The sequence below is a fragment of the Oncorhynchus mykiss genome, chromosome 5, assembly GCF_013265735.2.
Source record: "Oncorhynchus mykiss isolate Arlee chromosome 5, USDA_OmykA_1.1, whole genome shotgun sequence".
Classification (NCBI taxonomy): Eukaryota; Metazoa; Chordata; class Actinopteri; order Salmoniformes; family Salmonidae; genus Oncorhynchus; species Oncorhynchus mykiss.
Genome location: NC_048569.1, coordinates 83,935,819 through 83,953,281, shown reverse-complemented (window position 1 = coordinate 83,953,281; position 17,463 = coordinate 83,935,819). Strand labels below are relative to the sequence as shown.

Sequence of the window (17,463 nt, the reverse complement as noted above, 5' to 3'; positions counted from 1 at the left end):
GCTTTTGGGTTACACAAATTAGAGTGGGCTTTGACTTAGTCATACTGGTGGTTGATTTGACAAGAGTTCTTATATTGGAAAAACAGGACCCATTATGATTAAATGAGGTTCATATCAATGTCATCCATAAGAATTATGTTTTTAATTTCTTAGCTAGCTACCCAAATAGAATAATCATGTGTAAACGATGTTCTATACTGTGTCTTGTGAATGTATTCCTCAACGTGCAGTGAGGGTTACGTGCAGTGAGGGTTACACAGTCACACAATGCAAAGACAAAGGGAGAGAGAGAGAGAGAGAGAGAGAGAGAGAGAGAGAGAGAGAGAGAGAGAGAGAGAGAGAGAGAGATATTTGAGTTTTTAACATAAAATAGTTTCCGCTCCTCCACAAAACGTATCACTCCTCCGTAAGCCCACTTCTCCTCAAACATTGGGAGATCTTTTACAGCCGAGAAGAACTCAATATCCACTTTTATTCTCGCTTTGACTAATCCCTTAAAAACACATCTTACATCCTGCCCATATCCCGTGTCTATTGTATGTTTCCTACTCCGAAAAATGTACATTTTAGCTTGTCCCAAAATAAAACTTAACAGTTGACATTTTCTTTTCTGTTGCATAATTTATTGAAACCCCAAAATAAAACAGTGTTGTTGAAAAAGTCCCCATACAGCTGTAAACAAAGACTCCAGTATTTCAAAGAGAGGCTTTATCCTCTCACACTCCATAAAACAGTGATTTTAAAAAAATCTTATACTACAAAAAAGGACGTCCGTCTCAAACATCTGAGTTAATGACAGATACAAAAGCATTAACTGCAATGATGCCATGCAACACCCTCCATGACACATCACCAGTACCCTTTAGTAATGGTGGCTTGTACAGTGATCTCCATGCTGGCTTTACCTTGTCATCAACACCCTCCATTACACATCACCAGTACCCTTTCGTAATGGTGGCTTGTACAGTGATCTCCATGCTGGCTTTACCTTGTCATCAACACCCTCCATTACACATCAACAGTACCCTTTAGCAATGGTGGCTTGTACAGTGATCTCCATGCTGGCTTTACCTTGTCATCAACACCCTCCATTACACATCACCAGTACCCTTTCGTAATGGTGGCTTGTACAGTGATCTCCATGCTGGCTTTACCTTGTCATCAACACCCTCCATTACACATCACCAGTACCCTTTCGTAATGGTGGCTTGTACAGTGATCTCCATGCTGGCTTTACCTTGTCATCAAGGCCCTGTTTTACCCTCCGAGTGTCTTTTCTATTTTCAAATGTATCTTTATTTAAAACCATGACACACCCCGTATATAAGTCCTTCCCATTCACCTCATCCAAACCCATCTCTTACAACCCTCTCAAATCTGGTAACAATGCCTTTCTTTCTGACTCTGGGATCTTGGGTGTAATCCCTAGTCTTGGAAATGTGACGTTTTCATCTTGCACCTTTTTCTTGTGACTGTTGAGCATAATCCCCTCTTCTGCTGACAGCCTTCCTGCAGCTTCCTAGCAGTTGACAATTCTTTCCGATCTCACTCGCAAATGTTCAGCCACCCGTCCTCTGTCTATTAAGGTGGGCCGAGCCATGTACATTAACTGTTTTAGGGTGATGATGTTGCCCTTCATCAGAATCTTGGAGAAATGTGAAACAGCTGCAGTTGTACAATCCAGTCCTGCCCCATACACCAGAGGTTCCTCCAGCAGCCAATGCACTGACTCCATTGTAGTTCTTCTGGACAGCTTAATTATACTCCAAACCCTAAGGTCTCTGTAAAACAGACCTTATCCCAGACCTGAACAGACCTTAACCTAAGCCACTTACGTGCTGTAGTACAAGACCTTGTCCCCCCTCCTGTTTTGACAAATACAGAACACTTTGTGGAACCCAGTGATGTTTATCCCAAAAGAAATCTACAATAATTGCCTGTATCTTAGCCAGAAGGCCAGACAGGGGCTCTAAACACGACAACCGATGCCACAGTGCAGAAGTAACCACATTATTAACAATAATAGTGTGCCCCCTGTAGACATACAAGTCAACAACCAACGCCATCTCCTCATCCTCCCTTCCACCACTTCAACCACCCCATTCCAATTGTTTTCCATAGTCCCCTAGGTACACTCCAAGATGCTTAAAAACTTCCTTACACCATTCCAGACCCTCTGGCAAAACAATTCGTCCTTGAGGCTGATTTTATGCTATCATACCCAATGATAGCACCCACTGCTAAGCCACATTGTTCCACGGAACACCCTGCAGCAGCAGGAATCTTTACCCCATGCCGCCGACTAAGTTTTTCAAACTCCAAACCTCCACGAGTGGCCATTGCAACCAGACCCTCCCGCCTGTTGCGCACTTGAGATAAACAACCTCAAATATCCCACCACCCCTATACATGCTTAGTGATAGTGAGACAATATAACCTTAAAGAGAGATAGGGAGAGAGAGAGGGAGAGGGAGAGAGAGAGAGAGAGATAGAGAGAAGAGGGAGAGAAAGAGAGAGAGAGATAGGGAGAAAGAGAGAGAGCGAGGGAGGGAGAGATGGAGACCCAGGGTAAAAGATAGATGTGATGATACATAAAGGATGAAAGAGTGGGAGAGAATGGGATCAATAAAAAAATATGAGTTTCAAAGAAATTAGAGTGGGCTTTGACTGAGTCATACTGGTGGTTGATTTGACAAAAAAATAGGACCCATTATGGTTAAATGAGGTTCATATCAATGTCATCCATAAGAATTATGTTTTTCATTGTGAGAGTGGAGAGAGGGAGAGAGAGAATGTGAGGAGGGAGAGAGGGAAAGAGGGAGAGAGGGAGAGAGAGAGAAAGAAGAGGGGGGGACAGAGAGAGAGAGAGGAGATGGAGAGAGAGAGAGAGATAGAGAGAGAGAGGAGATGGAGAGAGAGAGCAAGAAGAGGGTGAGACAGAGAGAGGGGAGATGGAGAGAGAGAGAGAGTGAGAAGAGGGTGAGACAGAGAGAGAGGAGATGGAGAGAGAGAGAGAGAGAGAGAGAGGAGAGGGTGAGAGAGAGGAGATGGAGAGAGAGAGTGAGAGATAAAAAAGCCTTTGACTCAATTTGGCATGAGGGTCTGCTGTACAAATCGATGGAAAGTGGTGTTGTGGAAAAACATGCAACATTATAAAATTGATGTACACAAACAACAAGTGTGCGGTTAAAATTGGCAAAAAACACAAACATTTCTTTCCACAGGGCCGTGGGGTGAAACAGGGATGCTGCCACAAAAAACTATACATAGCTCAGCCTAAACATCAGCACCATAGGTAACTTCCACAAAGCTGTGAACGATCTGAGAAACAAGGCAAGAAGGTACTTCTATGCCATCAAAAGGAACATAAAATTCGACTTACCAATTAGGATCTGGCAAAAAATACTTGAATCAGTTATAGAACCCATTGTCCTTTATGGATGTGAGGTTTGGGGTCCACTCACCAACCAAAAATTCACAAAATGGGACAAACACGAAATTGAGAATCTGCATGCAGAATTCTGCAAAAATATCCTCTGTGTACAGCATAAAACACCAAATAATGCATGCAGTGCAGAATTAGGCCGATACCCGCTAATTAACAAAATCCAGAAAAGAGCTATTCAATTCTACAACCACCTAAAAGGAAGTGATTCACAACAGTGGTAGGCGTGATCACCGACAACGACGACACAGCCTATAGGGAGGAGGTCAGAGACCTGGCCGGGTGGTGTCCACATCAACAACAAACTAGAATGGTCCAAACACACCAAGACAGTCTTGAAGAGGGCATGACAAAGCCTATTCCCCCTCAGGAAACTAAAAGATTTAGCATGGGTCCTGAGATCCTCAAAAGGTTCTACAGCTACAACCTCGAAAGCATCCTGACCGGTTGCATCACTGCCTGGTACTACAATTGCTCGGCCTCCGACCGCAAGACACTACAGAGGGGAGTGCGTATGGCCCAGTACATCACTGGGGCTAAGCTGCCTGCCATCCAGGACCTCTACACCAGGCGGTGTCAGAGGAAGGCCTTAAAAATTGTAAAAGACCCCAGCCAACCCAGTCATAGACTGTTCTCTCTACTACCACATGGCAAGCGGTACCAGAGTGCCAAATCTAGGACGAAAAGGCTTCTCAACAGTTTTTACCCCCAAGCCATAAGACTCCTGAACAGGTAATCAAATGGCTACCTGGACTATTTGCATTGTGTGCCCCCCCAACCCCTCTTTTACGCTGCTGCTACTCTCTGTTTATCAAATATGTATAGTCACTTTAACTATACATTCATGTACATACTAACTAAATTGGGCCGACCAGCCAGTGCTCCCGCACAGTGGCTAACCGGGATATCTGCATTGTGTCCCACCCACCACCCGCCAACCCCTCTTTTACGCTACTGCTACTCTCTGTTCATCATATATGCATAGTCACTTTAACCATATCTACATGTGCATACTACCTCAATCAGCCTGACTAACCGGTGTCTGTATGTAGCCTCACTACTTTTATAGCCTCGCTACTGTATATAGCCTGTCTTTTTACTGTTGTTTTATTTCTTTACTTACCTATTGTTTACCTAATACCTTTTTTGCACTATTGGTTAGATCCTGTAAGTAAGCATTTCACTGTAAGGTCCACACCTGTTCTTTTTGGCGCACGTGACAAATAAACTTTAATTTGATTTGATTCCCAAACCTTCCATAACAAAGCCATCATCTCCAGAGAGATGAACCTTGAGAAGAGTCCCCACAAAGCCCCAAGACAGCAACACATTTAGATCCAACTAAATCATGAGAAAACAAAAAGAGAATTACTTGACACATTGGAAAGAATTAACAAAAAAAATGAGAACTAGAATGCCATTTGGCCCTAAACAGAATACCTGATTACTGTGACTGACCCAAAATTAAGGAAAGCTTTGACTATGTACAGACTCAGTGAGCATAGCCTTGCTATTGAGAAAGGCCGCCGTAGGCAGACCTGGCTCTCAAGAGAAGACAGGCTATGTGCACACTGCCCACAAAATGAGGTGGAAAGTGAGCTTCCTAACCTCCTGCCAAATATATGACCATATTAGAGACACATATTTCCCTCAGATTACACAGATCAACAACAAACCCAATTTTAAATAACTCCCATGTCTACTGGGTGAAATAACACAATGTGACATCACAGCAGCAAGATTTGTGACCTGTTGCCACAAGAAAAGGGAAACCAGTGAAGAACAAACACTACTGTAAATACAACCCATATTTCTGTATGTTTATTTCCCTTTTGTACTTTCACCATTTGTACATCGTGAGTGTAATGTTTACTGTTCCTTTTTTTGTTTATTTCACTTTTGTTTATTATCTTCTTCACTTGCTTTGGCAAGTTGTATTGGCTTGTTTCCAATGCCAATACAGCTCTTGAACTGAAATGAGAGAGAGAGAGAGGGAGAAGAGGGAGAGAGAGCGAGTGAGAGAGAAAAGAGGGAGCGAGATAGAGATAGAGATAGAGGGGGAGAGGTAGAGGGAGCGAGAAGGAGAAGAGGAGGGTGAGCGAGGGGGTGAGAGAGGGGGAGAGATAGGGAGAAGAGGGAGCGGGAGAGAGTGAGAGAGAGAGAGAGAGAGGGGAGGGGAGGCAGAGTGCGAGACAGAGAGGTAGAGAGAGGTAGAGAGAAGCGGAGTGAGAGGCGGAGATGTGGATTGAGGCAAAGTTAGAGGGAGACGTGGATAGAGGCAGAGTGAGAGACAGAGAGGTGGATAGAGGCAGAGTGAGAGACAGAGAGGTGGATAGAGGCAGAGTGAGAGAAAGAGGCAGAGTGAGAGAGAGAGAGAGAGAGAGAGAGAGAGAGAGGTGGAGAGAGGCAGAGTGAGAGATGAAGAGGTGGAGAGAGGCAGAGTGAGAGATAAAGAGGTGGAGAGAGGCAGAATGAGAGATGGAGATGTGGATAGAGGCAGAATGAGAGAGAGAGAGGCAGAGTGAGAGACAGGTGGAGAAAGGCAGAGTGAGAGAGAGAGAGAGAGAGAGATAGAGAGAGATAGCGAGAGAGAGAGAGTGAGAGATAGAGAGGATGATAGAGGCAGAGTGAGAGACAGATAGGTTGATAGAGGCAGAGTGAGAGACAGATAGGTTGATAGAGGCAGAGTGAGAGACAGATAGGTTGATAGAGGTAGAGTGAGAGGAAGACGGACCTAGAAAAGGTCTATAGAGAAAGTGGAGTAAAGAGACACATATAGGAATGGAAGAGAGAGATGGAGAGAGAGGATGGTACATGATAATGACAGCTAAAGAGCTTTTCTGCTCTACATTAGTCCGAGAGAGCTTAGTTTGCAGTTTAAGAGCAGGATCAGCACTTGCGTATGGCCGGCGGATGTGTATCTGAGAGGGTGTTTATTTGTGTGTGTTTGTGTGTGTGTGTGTGTGTGTGTGTGGCACGAGGGCTGCTGCTGCCAAAGGTCCATTTAAGAGATACTCGTTTTTAACAGCCAAGTGACACAACAAGGAGAGCCAGAAGAGCTTCAAAAACAACATCCCTAACCCACTGCCATCGCCTCCCAGGGCATCCAAACCCCTTGGATTCCAGCCAGGTCACCCCTGATATAATTCAGTCTGCATTAGCAGACATTAGATGTCTGAGGAAGTTAAACAGGTTGCGAAATGTTGCAAGTTCAAATCCAACGATAGAAAGTTGTTTTTGAGATTTTTGTTTTAAGCCTATCCTAAACCTTAACCCTTACCTCAACCATTTTGAGTTAAATCCTAAATATAACCCTAACCTTAAAAAGTCAGACTTAGTGCCTAAATGTAACCTTAAACGCTTTGAAATTAGATGTATGGAACAACTTTGAAATCTGACGTTTCAGAAACATGGATGAACGTCTAATTCTGATGTGAGACTGTGAGAGCGTGTTGATTCAGTACACTAACCCTTCATCTGTGGGTACCTCTCTCTACGTAGGTCTACGAACTTTTGTGCTACTGAATTTTTGCAACACGACACAAACGTAGACTGTGAAATCACTGTGGAGAGCCCTTTAGACTCAGTGTAGAGAGGAGAGTGTGTGATGGCTAAGCAGTGTGTTCTTGAACACAGTTCTGCTTACAGATCAGTTTGCATGCAAGATGCTAAACATATTTGTGTTGTATTTCACACTGTTCTTGGCTGAAATCTGACAAATGTGATGTCATGACTAAGTTTCCTCACTCCACAGTAAATTCTCAGATTCTGGAAATATTTTATGCCATGATATATTGTTGATTACTAAATTTACACCATGTTGAATTCTGAATTTTATTCTTCATGCGTTTACACAAAGTTATTTAGACTCTCTTCACCTGTGGAATGAACTTTGATGTAGTTTTAGACCATAAAGAAGAGAGAGGAGACAAGTACAACATCCGGGTTGGAGACCTCTGTAAACCCTGCTACTCTACTACAGTCATTACAGTATATTATCCTGTTCTATCAGTAAACTCTCAAGGAGAACTAACAACCAGCAGAGACTTTCACTCCATGCACCTGACCCTGTTGTGAGGGCAGATGCTCAAGGACAATTAAAAAAAAAACGTGTTTAGCCCAAAAGCAGCTTTTAAACCCAAGCCAGTTGGGGTCTAAACAAGAACAAACTTCAACAGACCTCTCCTTATTTAAACTACCCCTAAACACAGTTGTTGGCACCGACTGCTAGTCTGCCACTATTCATTGGCACAGCAAGCACATAGCCATTACCGCATGGTCCAGAAATAGTTGGTAACACTTTACTTGACACCTAGTCACATAACACATTATGACACGATCATAGCATGTGTCATAACAGCTGGCATTTATCATAACCTGTCATAATATGGTCAAAACACTGTCATGACCCATATATCTCTTATGTAGGTGTCATAACCAGCCATAAAATATAGCAATATATGTCACAACAGGTGTAAATATATATATATATATTTTATGGCTGGTTATGACACCTACATAAGAGTGTTAAAACCCACATTTATTCAAATGAATTTTTTGCCTGAGAAACAAGTTTCCTTTTGTTTGAAAGTTTGTTTCTTAAGTCCTTTGTTATTGTTGTAATGAATTCTTTACAGTCATGTTTTTTTTTCCATCATATTCTAAATAACGTGCATGAAATACACTTTACGACACTGTCAAAAAGCATTATAACCATCCTGTGTCACTTTACTTGGACAAAGAAAATACACTTTATGACACTGTCAAGAAGCATTATAACCATCCTGTGTCACTTTACTTGGACTAAGAAAATACACTTTATGACACTGTCAAGAAGCATTATAACCATCCTGTGTCACTTTACTTGGACTAAGAAAATATACTTTATGCCACTGTCAAGAAGCATTATTTCATCAGCAACAGAGCATTGGGTTAGGCGTATGTCTGACATAATTTAATATGGTATATTTCAGAAAAATGTCATATAACATATTCATACTGTTGACAAGTATGCTATAGCGGAATGGAATGTCTTGCCTTCTGTGGTAGGTTATGTGGGTTTTTGACACTCTTATGTAGATGTCATAACCAGCCTTAAAGTGATGCAATATATGTCACAACAGGTTTAAATATATGTGTCATGACAGTGTTTTGACCATATTAGTGGCGTAGAGCTCTAAGGCAGTGCATCTCAGTGCTAGAGGCATCACTACAGACCGTGGTTCGATTCCAGGCTGTATCACAACCGGCCGTGATTGGGAGTCCCATAGTGCGGCGCACAATTGGCCCACCGTCGTCCGGGTTTGGGTTCGGCAGAGGTAGGCCGTCATTGTAAATAAGAATTTGTTCTTAACTGACTTGCCTAGTTAAATAAAAAAAAAATATTATTAATATTAAAAAATAAAAAATAATATTATGTTATGTTATGACATATTAAGACATGGTTATGACCGTGTCATAACATCTTATGTTGCTGGGTGTCAAGGGAAGTGTTACCAAATAGTCATTCACTTTGCTGTTCATGAAAGTACTCTAACACTGCTAATGAGGTTGGCCATGATTATAAACTGTTACTGATTGTGATGGTAGGCTATGCAAGATTATTGTCTATTAATAAGACCCTGTGTCTCAGTGAGTGGCAGCCAATTCCCCCATGCTGACTCTGATCAATTGCAACGATCACTTTTACACTTGAATACTCTTGAGTCCTTAAAGGGTTCTTCAGCTGTCCCCATAGGATAACCCTTTGGAGAACACTTTCGGGCTCCATGTAGACCCCTTTTGGGTTCCATGTAGAACCCTCTGTGTAAAGTGTTCTATAGTACATGGAACCAAAAAGGGATCTACATTGAACTGAAAGGAGTGTATAGTTGAGGAAAGCTTGAGCATCAATTAAGTTATTGTGTTATAGTCACATTCATCCCAGATATAGGTACTGTATGAAAACCCCCCAACTCACTCCACCGATCTCATGTGCTCTCCCTCTACACCTCAGGCCTGATAGAATTGGACAGACTGGGCAGCAGCAGCACCCTTTGGTTCCCCTGGTGTAAATATCCAGACAAACTGGGTCTGAGCCAAGTCTGCTGTCTGCCTGCCCGATCCCTCCTCTCCTCAACCATTTCTCCCACTGCGCCCGTCATCACGTCTAAGATCACTATTCGGAATCAAATCAAATCAAATGTTATTTGTCACATGCACTGAATACAACACCTTACAGTAAAATGCTTATTTACAAGCCCCTAACCAATAATGCAGTTTTAAGAAAATACATAAAAATAACAAATTATTAAAGAGCAGCAGTAAAATAACAATAGCCTGCTCCATCAGTGCTCAGACTGTCTCTCAATAGGCTGAGATCCTTGACTGAGGGCTTGTAGGCCTGTTGTAAGGCAGGTCCTCACCAGACATCACCGGCAACAACGTCGCCTATGGGCACAAACCCACCGTAGCTGGACCAGACAGGACTGGCAAAAAGTGCTCTTCACTGACAAGTCGCGGTTTTGTCTCACCAGGGGTGATGGTCAGATTTGCATTTATCGTCGAAGGAATGAGCGTTACACTGAGGCCTGTACTCTGGAGAGGGATCGATTTGAAGGTGGAGGGTCCGTCATGGTCTGGGGCGGTGTGTCACAGCATCATCAGACTGAACTTGTTGTCATTGCAGGCAATCTCAATGCTGTGCGTTACAGGGAAGACATCCTCCTCCCTCATGTGGTACCCTTCCTGCAGGCTCATCCTGACATGAGCCTCCAGCATGACAATGCCACCAGCTATATTGTTCGTTCTGTGCGTGATTTCCTGCAAGACAGGAATGTCAGTGTTCTGCCATGGCTAGCGAAGAGCCCGGATCTCAATCCCATTGAGCACGTCTGGGACCTGTTGGATCGGAGGGTGAAGGCTAGGGCCATTCCCCCCCAGAACTGTCCGGGAACTTGCAGGTGCCTTGGTGGAAGGGTGGGGTAACATCTCACAGCAAGAACTGGCAAATCTGGTGCAGTTCACGAGGAGGAGATGCACTGCAGTACTTAAAGCAGCTGGTGGCCACAACCAGATACTGACTGTTACTTTAGATTTTAACCCCCTTTGTTCAGCGACACATTAATCCATTTCTGTTAGTCACATGTCTGGGAAACTTGTTCAGTTTATGTCTCAGTTGTTGAATCTTGTTATGTTCATACAAATATTTACACATGTTAAGTTTGCTGAAAATAAATGCAGTTGACAGTGAGAGGATATTTTTTTGTTGTTGTTGAGTTTAGGTAGATCATCACTCATTGAACCAGGGGATTCGTTTTTTTCTCAAATCACCTGCAGCAGCACAGGGTGTGTGAACAACCATCTTATTGAATCAGATACTGAATCAGATACTGATTAAAAGCAATGTGCATGGTTCATTAGGGTTATTTTGTAATCTCTCTTCATTTATATGTAGGTGAAGTGGAGGCTGGGCATTCAGACAACGGTCCTTGCAAATCCCAAATTGTTGGGACGTCCATACCCCATTGAAATGTACATTTAAAATGGTTAAGGTTAGGGTTAGGGTTGGGTAAGGGTTATGGTTATGGATAAGATTAAGATAAGGGTAGGGGTTAAGGTTAGGTTTTAGGGTAGGGATGTCCCAAGGATCCCAGATAGCACTAACCTTCAGGTAACACAGTCAGGGTCCTTAAACCATTAAACTGTGAGAAGTGGGAGCTATTGGAGAGAATATGAATAGGATCATGTTGATATATTACAGTAACTATGTGCAGTAAAGACGCGAATGCCAATGTAGCAGGCTCTAAGAGATTTCATCAGCATTGAACGGCAGAATAATAATAAACCATAAGCAGTCTATTTAGCCTCATACTCAACAGTACATTAAGTCTCTCCCACTTTCTCTCTCTCGTTCTCTTTTTAAATATATTTATTTCTCTCTCTCTCTCACTCTTTCTCTCTCTCTCCCCTTTTCTCTTTGTGGTGTGGGACTGTGTAACCTTCACTGCAAATTGAAGAGGATTTGGCACACCTCCAGCCCCCATACTTTTTAATAAATAAAGCACCAGCATGACTAAATCAAAGCCCACTCTAATTTCTTCATCCCTCTAATGACAGGGCCCATTTCACCTCTTTATGGTTACATGTTAGCCTGTCCCTCTCATTGCCCTTCTTCTCCTCTCCATCTCTCCATCTCTATGTCCATCTCCAGCCCCCAACTCTACTCAACCACCAACATAAGTACAGCCTACTCAACCCATCTAACCTGTTCACAGTCATGTCACTGTATCTCCCCCAGCCGCCAACTCAACAACCAAAAGGACTAAAAGCCCACTTTAATTTACGTGAAACCTCGGGAACCTTCATCTATCTCCAACATGTCAGAAATGTACATCTAGAGACACTGAAAAAAACACTTATTACACATAATAATTATATCTAGGTATCTACTTTCAAAACTAATGCAAACCGCTCCCAGCCCTCAACTCAAGTCAACCAACATTTCCAGCCTAAAGCCCAATGTAATTTATCAGACATCACAGAGGCCTTCACTCTATATTTCCAACATGTCTTTCAACATGGAGGGGCTAAGAGGCACTTTTGGCTAATGTACATTGCAGATAGTATAGTCCACTGATTACACATAATAACTGTAGGTAGCTAGCTACCTTCAGAATCAAGCAAAAAAATAACAGCCCCCAGCACCCAACTCAACTCAACCAACAAAATTACTAATCACAGTCAGAGGCCTCCAGCAATCTCCAATCTCCAACTTGTCTTTCAATATGTAGAGGCTAAGAGGTTTCCAGGCCTTCGTTGTAAATACACATTTGTTCTTTATTGATTCGCCTGGATAAATAAAGGTTAAATAAATATAAAAAAGGTACTTTTGGTTATTGTAGTTACGACGGAGGGATAGGAGGAAAGCATTTGTTTGATTGGATGATAATCCGCCATAGTCAGAGTGAAGGACTATCCTGCTATATTTAAGCCCTATTCCAGAATATGATATAGCTTTACTCACAGGGGGTGAGGGGGATAAACTCTGAGGTGGGAGAGAAAGCTGCCAGCCCTCATGCGTATGGGACCTGGACCTTCTCCATGGGGAAGCTGTGATCAGGGGTGGGGGGCAAGTGTCACATCTGCTTTGAGATGTAACGTACGGTTCTGTCAAGGAGACAATAGTGCACGGAAGGCCACCTCCAGCTTTTTATACCGACTAATATTGGACCAGGTCTCTCTTGAAAAAGAGATTCTCAGTAGAAAAAGAGAACTCAAGATGAGACTAGACTGGATAAGTAAAGGTTAATATTATGGATGGGGTGGTGTCAGTGATCCAGTCAGCGTATCAAAGGTCAGAGTAGGTGTTTCAATAAAGCTGTACATGGAAGTTAGACCTGGATTTGGCAACCCACTCCTCACCCTACACCTTGTCGTACTATGAAGCCATTGAGCTGCCATGTGGTGCTTACTACAATACATTATAATTAACATATCACTCTGTCTTTTTGAACACATTCAGTGGATCTCTTCTTGCACATAGCGGCCAGGGTGGGGAATGATGGGAGTCTACATAGACAGGACCTTATTTTGGGATAGAGGAACACAACCACACAAGGTTAGGAGGTGGGCTCACAACAAATAGTATTTTGGCCTTTTGGACCAGTGATTTGGGTGTACATTGACAGGTTTATGGGAAGGGTAGAGTATAGGCTTTATACTGTAGATAACAGCACATGTTGGACCATGGCATCACACGGGGGGAATGTGGAGATCCTGGGTTTAGTATTGCTTCCACAGGTTCATATGTAGGGTATAGAAAAGGGTTTATAGGTAGGGTATAGGAAGGGGTTCATATGTAGGGTATAGGAAGAGGTTCATATGTAGGGTATAAAAAAGAGTTTCTAGGTAGGGTATAGGAAGGGGTTCATATGTAGGGTATAGAAAAGAGTTTCTAGGTAGGGTATAGGAAGGGGTTCATATGTAGGGTATAGAAAAGGGTTTATAGGTAGGGTATAGGAAGGGGTTCATATGTAGGGTATAGAAAAGGGTTTACAGGTATGGTATAGGAAGGGGTTCATATGTAGGGTATAGAAAAGGGTTTACAGGTATGGTATAGGAAGAGGTTCATATGTAGGGTATAGAAAAGAGTTTCTAGGTAGGGTATAGGAAGGGGTTCATAAGTAGGGTATAGAAAATAGTTTCTAGGTAGGGTATAGGAAGGGGTTCATATGTAGGGTATAGAAAAGAGTTTCTAGGTAGGGTATAGGAAGGGGTTCATATGTAGGGTATAGAAAAGGGTTTATAGGTAGGGTATAGGAAGGGGTTCATATGTAGGGTATAGAAAAGGGTTTATAGGTATGGTATAGGAAGGGGTTCATATGTAGGGTATAGAAAAGGGTTTACAGGTATGGTATAGGAAGGGGTTCATATGTAGGGTATAGAAAAGGGTTTATAGGTAGGGTATAGGAAGGGGTTCATATGTAGGGTATAGAAAAGGGTTTACAGGTATGGTATAGGAAGGGGTTCATATGTAGGGTATAGAAAAGGGTTTATAGGTATGGTATAGGAAGGGGTTCATATGTAGGGTATAGAAAAGAGTTTCTAGGTACGGTATAGGAAGAGGTTCATAGGTAGGGTATAGAAAAGAGTTTCTAGGTAGGGTATAGGAAGGGGTTCATAGGTAGGGTATAGGAAGGGGTTCATATGTAGGGTATAGAAAAGAGTTTCTAGGTACGGTATAGGAAGAGGTTCATAGGTAGGGTATAGAAAAGAGTTTATAGGTAGGGTATAGGAAGAAGTTCATAGGTAGGGTATAGAAAATAGTTTATAGGTAGGGTATAGGAAGAAGTTCATAGGTATGGTATGGGAAGGGGTTCATATGTAGGGTATAGAAAAGAGTTTATAGGTAGGGTGTAGGAAGAGGTTCATAGGTAGGGTATAGAAAAGAGTTTATAGGTAGGGTGTAGGAAGAGGTTCATAGGTAGGGTATAGAAAAGAGTTTATAGGTAGGGTGTAGGAAGAGGTTCATAGGTAGGGTATAGAAAATAGTTTATAGGTAGGGTATAGGAAGAGGTTCATAGGTAGGGTATAGAAAATAGTTTATAGGTAGGGTATAGGAAGAGGTTCATAGGTAGGGTATAGAAAATAGTTTATAGGAAGAGGTTCATAGGTAGGGTATAGAAAAGAGTTTATAGGTAGGGTATAGGAAGAGGTTCATAGGTAGGGTATAGAAAAGAGTTTATAGGTAGGGTATAGGAAGAGGTTCATAGGTAGGGTATAGAAAATAGTTTATAGGTAGGGTATAGGAAGAGGTTCATAGGTAGGGTATAGGAAGGGGTTTATAGGTACGGTATAGGAAGAGGTTCATAGGTAGGGTATAGAAAATAGTTTATAGGTAGGGTATAGGAAGGCGTTCGTAGGTAGGGTATTGAAAATAGTTTATAGGTAGGGTATAGGAAAGGGTTTATTGGGTAGAGTATAGGAAACGATTTATAGGTAGATCATTTTTGAACCAGGGGATGACAGAGGGAGGGGTGTGGCTGATGGAATACAACCAAGGAATCACATAGGGGAGTAGGGAGTATGTAGGAAGGAGGCTGCTTACTGACCTGCTCTGTGAGCCTTTTAGTCCTTAGGAAGAAGCCCAGCAGGCATCCTATGACCACAGCCAACACAGACAGAATGAGGAGTCCATTCTGTTTGCACACCCCCTTCACCCTCACCCACACTGCATCCAGAGCCACAACCATCACAAATCCCTAGTCTTTTCCAGTCCACGCTGTATCAGCAGCAACCCATAGAAAAGCACTGACCCAACCCAGGATGGATGAGGGTGAAAAGAGAGGGAACGAGAACGAAAGAGAGAGAGAGAGAAGAGGACAGAAAAGAAGAATGGGAACGGATGAGATAGGCAATTCTTGATCTCCTTTCACGCTCCAGGTTTAAAGATACTTTTGGACCGTCCGAATGGGCGTCCCTCTCTCCTTTCTGGCTGGTGAGCTGTGCTGGACTAAGGAGATCAACACACTTTCCAGGCATCCCCTCCCTTTCTCTTACACCCATCCCATCATACCCAAACCTCCCTTCCATCCATCCCCTTTCTGTTCTGCCCCACCCATCCATCAAGAGACCCAGCCCTCCCCTCCAGCCCTCTATTCCCAGCCCTCCCATCCCTCCCTCTCTGCCTCCCATGCCTGCATCCACTCCCTATTTTCCCCTCCAATCATCAGAGTTCTATCCCTCCATCGCCACACTGTGACCAGCCCCTCCTCAGCCTAGCCTGTGACGCCGCCAGGGGTCTATGAGAGTGTGACAGCTGGCAGTATTGTTCTGAGGGTCAACATCAGAAATCCTCTTACGGAGACACCGTATTTAAAGGGAGCTGAAGGCTGGATTAAAGATCCAGCAACAATTGGACAAGGAAGTTTACCTGCAAGTTTATCACAGAGAGATCATAGATGGCGTCCTTTCAGCCTGTTGAATTAAGCTAATGGAGGGAAAGGAAAAAAAGTCCACTGATTAAACTAATCCTAACAGTATCTGGGCGATTCCAAGGGAAAGTCAACCTGAGCACGCCGCCCAGAATGTTAGTCATTTCCAAATGAAACCACATTCAGAACTGTGTATCATCATGATGATGTGAATAAAAAATATTCCCAAACATGCATCCTGTTTACAATAAGGAACTAAGGTACAACTGTTAAAAAATGTGGCATAGAAATGAACTTTATGTCCAGAAAACAGAAGTGTTATGTTTGGGCATAAAAATAAATGGAATACATCTAAGCACAGGCAAAATCCTAGAGGATAACCTGTTTCAGACTGCTTTCCAACAGACAATGGGAGACAGATTCCTAGAGGATAACCTGTTTCAGACTGCTTTCCAACAGACAATGGGAGACAGATTCCTAGAGGATAACCTGTTTCAGACTGCTTTTCAACAGACAATGGGAGACAGATTCCTAGAGGATAACCTGTTTCAGACTGCTTTCCAACAGACAATGGGAGACAGATTCCTAGAGGATAACCTGTTTCAGACTGCTTTCCAACAGTCAATGGGAGACAGATTCCTAGAGGATAACCTGTTTCAGACTGCTTTCCAACAGACAATGGGAGACAGATTCCTAGAGGATAACCTGTTTCAGACTGCTTTCCAACAGACAATGGGAGACAGATTCCTAGAGGATAAGCTGTTTCAGACTGCTTTCCAACAGACACTGGAGACAGATTCACCTTTCAGCAGGTGTAATATACAGTTGCTTACCAAGACGAAATAGAATGTTCCTGAGTGGCCTAGTTAGTTTTGAATTAAATCGATTTGGAAATCTATGGCAATACTTGAAAAATGTCTGTAAAGCATTGATCAACAACCAACTTGACAGATCTTGAAGAAGAAAAAATATATATATATTGCACAATCCAGGTGTGCAAAGCTCTTAGAGACCCAGAAAGACTCACAGCTGTAATTGCTGCCAAAGGTGATTCTAACATGTATTGACTCAGGGTTGTGAATGCTTATGTAAATGAGACATTCCTGTATTTCATTTTCAATAAATTAGCAAACATTTCTAAAAACATGTTTTCACTTTATCATTATGGGGTATTGTGTGTAGATGGTTGAGATGTTTTATTTTTTTAAATCCATTTTGAATTCAGGCTGTAACAACAAAGAAAGGAAAAAAAGTCAAGGGGTATGAATACTTTCTGAAAGTTTAGATCTTTCTGAAAGTTTAGTTTAGATGCCAGTCGACGCCAATGGCGACAGCTAGTATTACTGTGGTCTGACACAACGAAAAAGACATTACAGACAAAAGACTTTACAATTTACACACATTGAACCCGTGTGTGGTGTTAGTGTTTTTGTTATTCACCCAATGTTCGCAGGTCTGATGGACCCACAACATTATTGGGTTTTTAAAACAATACAGCCATAACAGTTTAAGTAAAAATACTTAATACTTAGATGTTTACTGATATCAGTTACTATCAATACAGACAGCATAGACCATTAATATTTGCCATTTACCTCTGCTAGA

General features: G+C 42.5%; 1 protein-coding gene across 1 annotated transcript in view; it reads right to left on the bottom strand.

The window, feature by feature from the left end:
* Positions 1-15,437, bottom strand: part of slc1a7b (solute carrier family 1 member 7b) — a 123,663-nt gene extending 108,226 nt beyond the window's left edge. The window contains exon 1 of the mRNA XM_021604547.2: positions 15,037-15,437. Within this exon, the coding sequence (XP_021460222.2) occupies positions 15,037-15,177 (141 nt within the window). The 5' untranslated portion in view covers positions 15,178-15,437. The remainder of the gene's footprint in view (positions 1-15,036) is intronic.
* Positions 15,438-17,463: the final 2,026 nt, after the last annotated feature.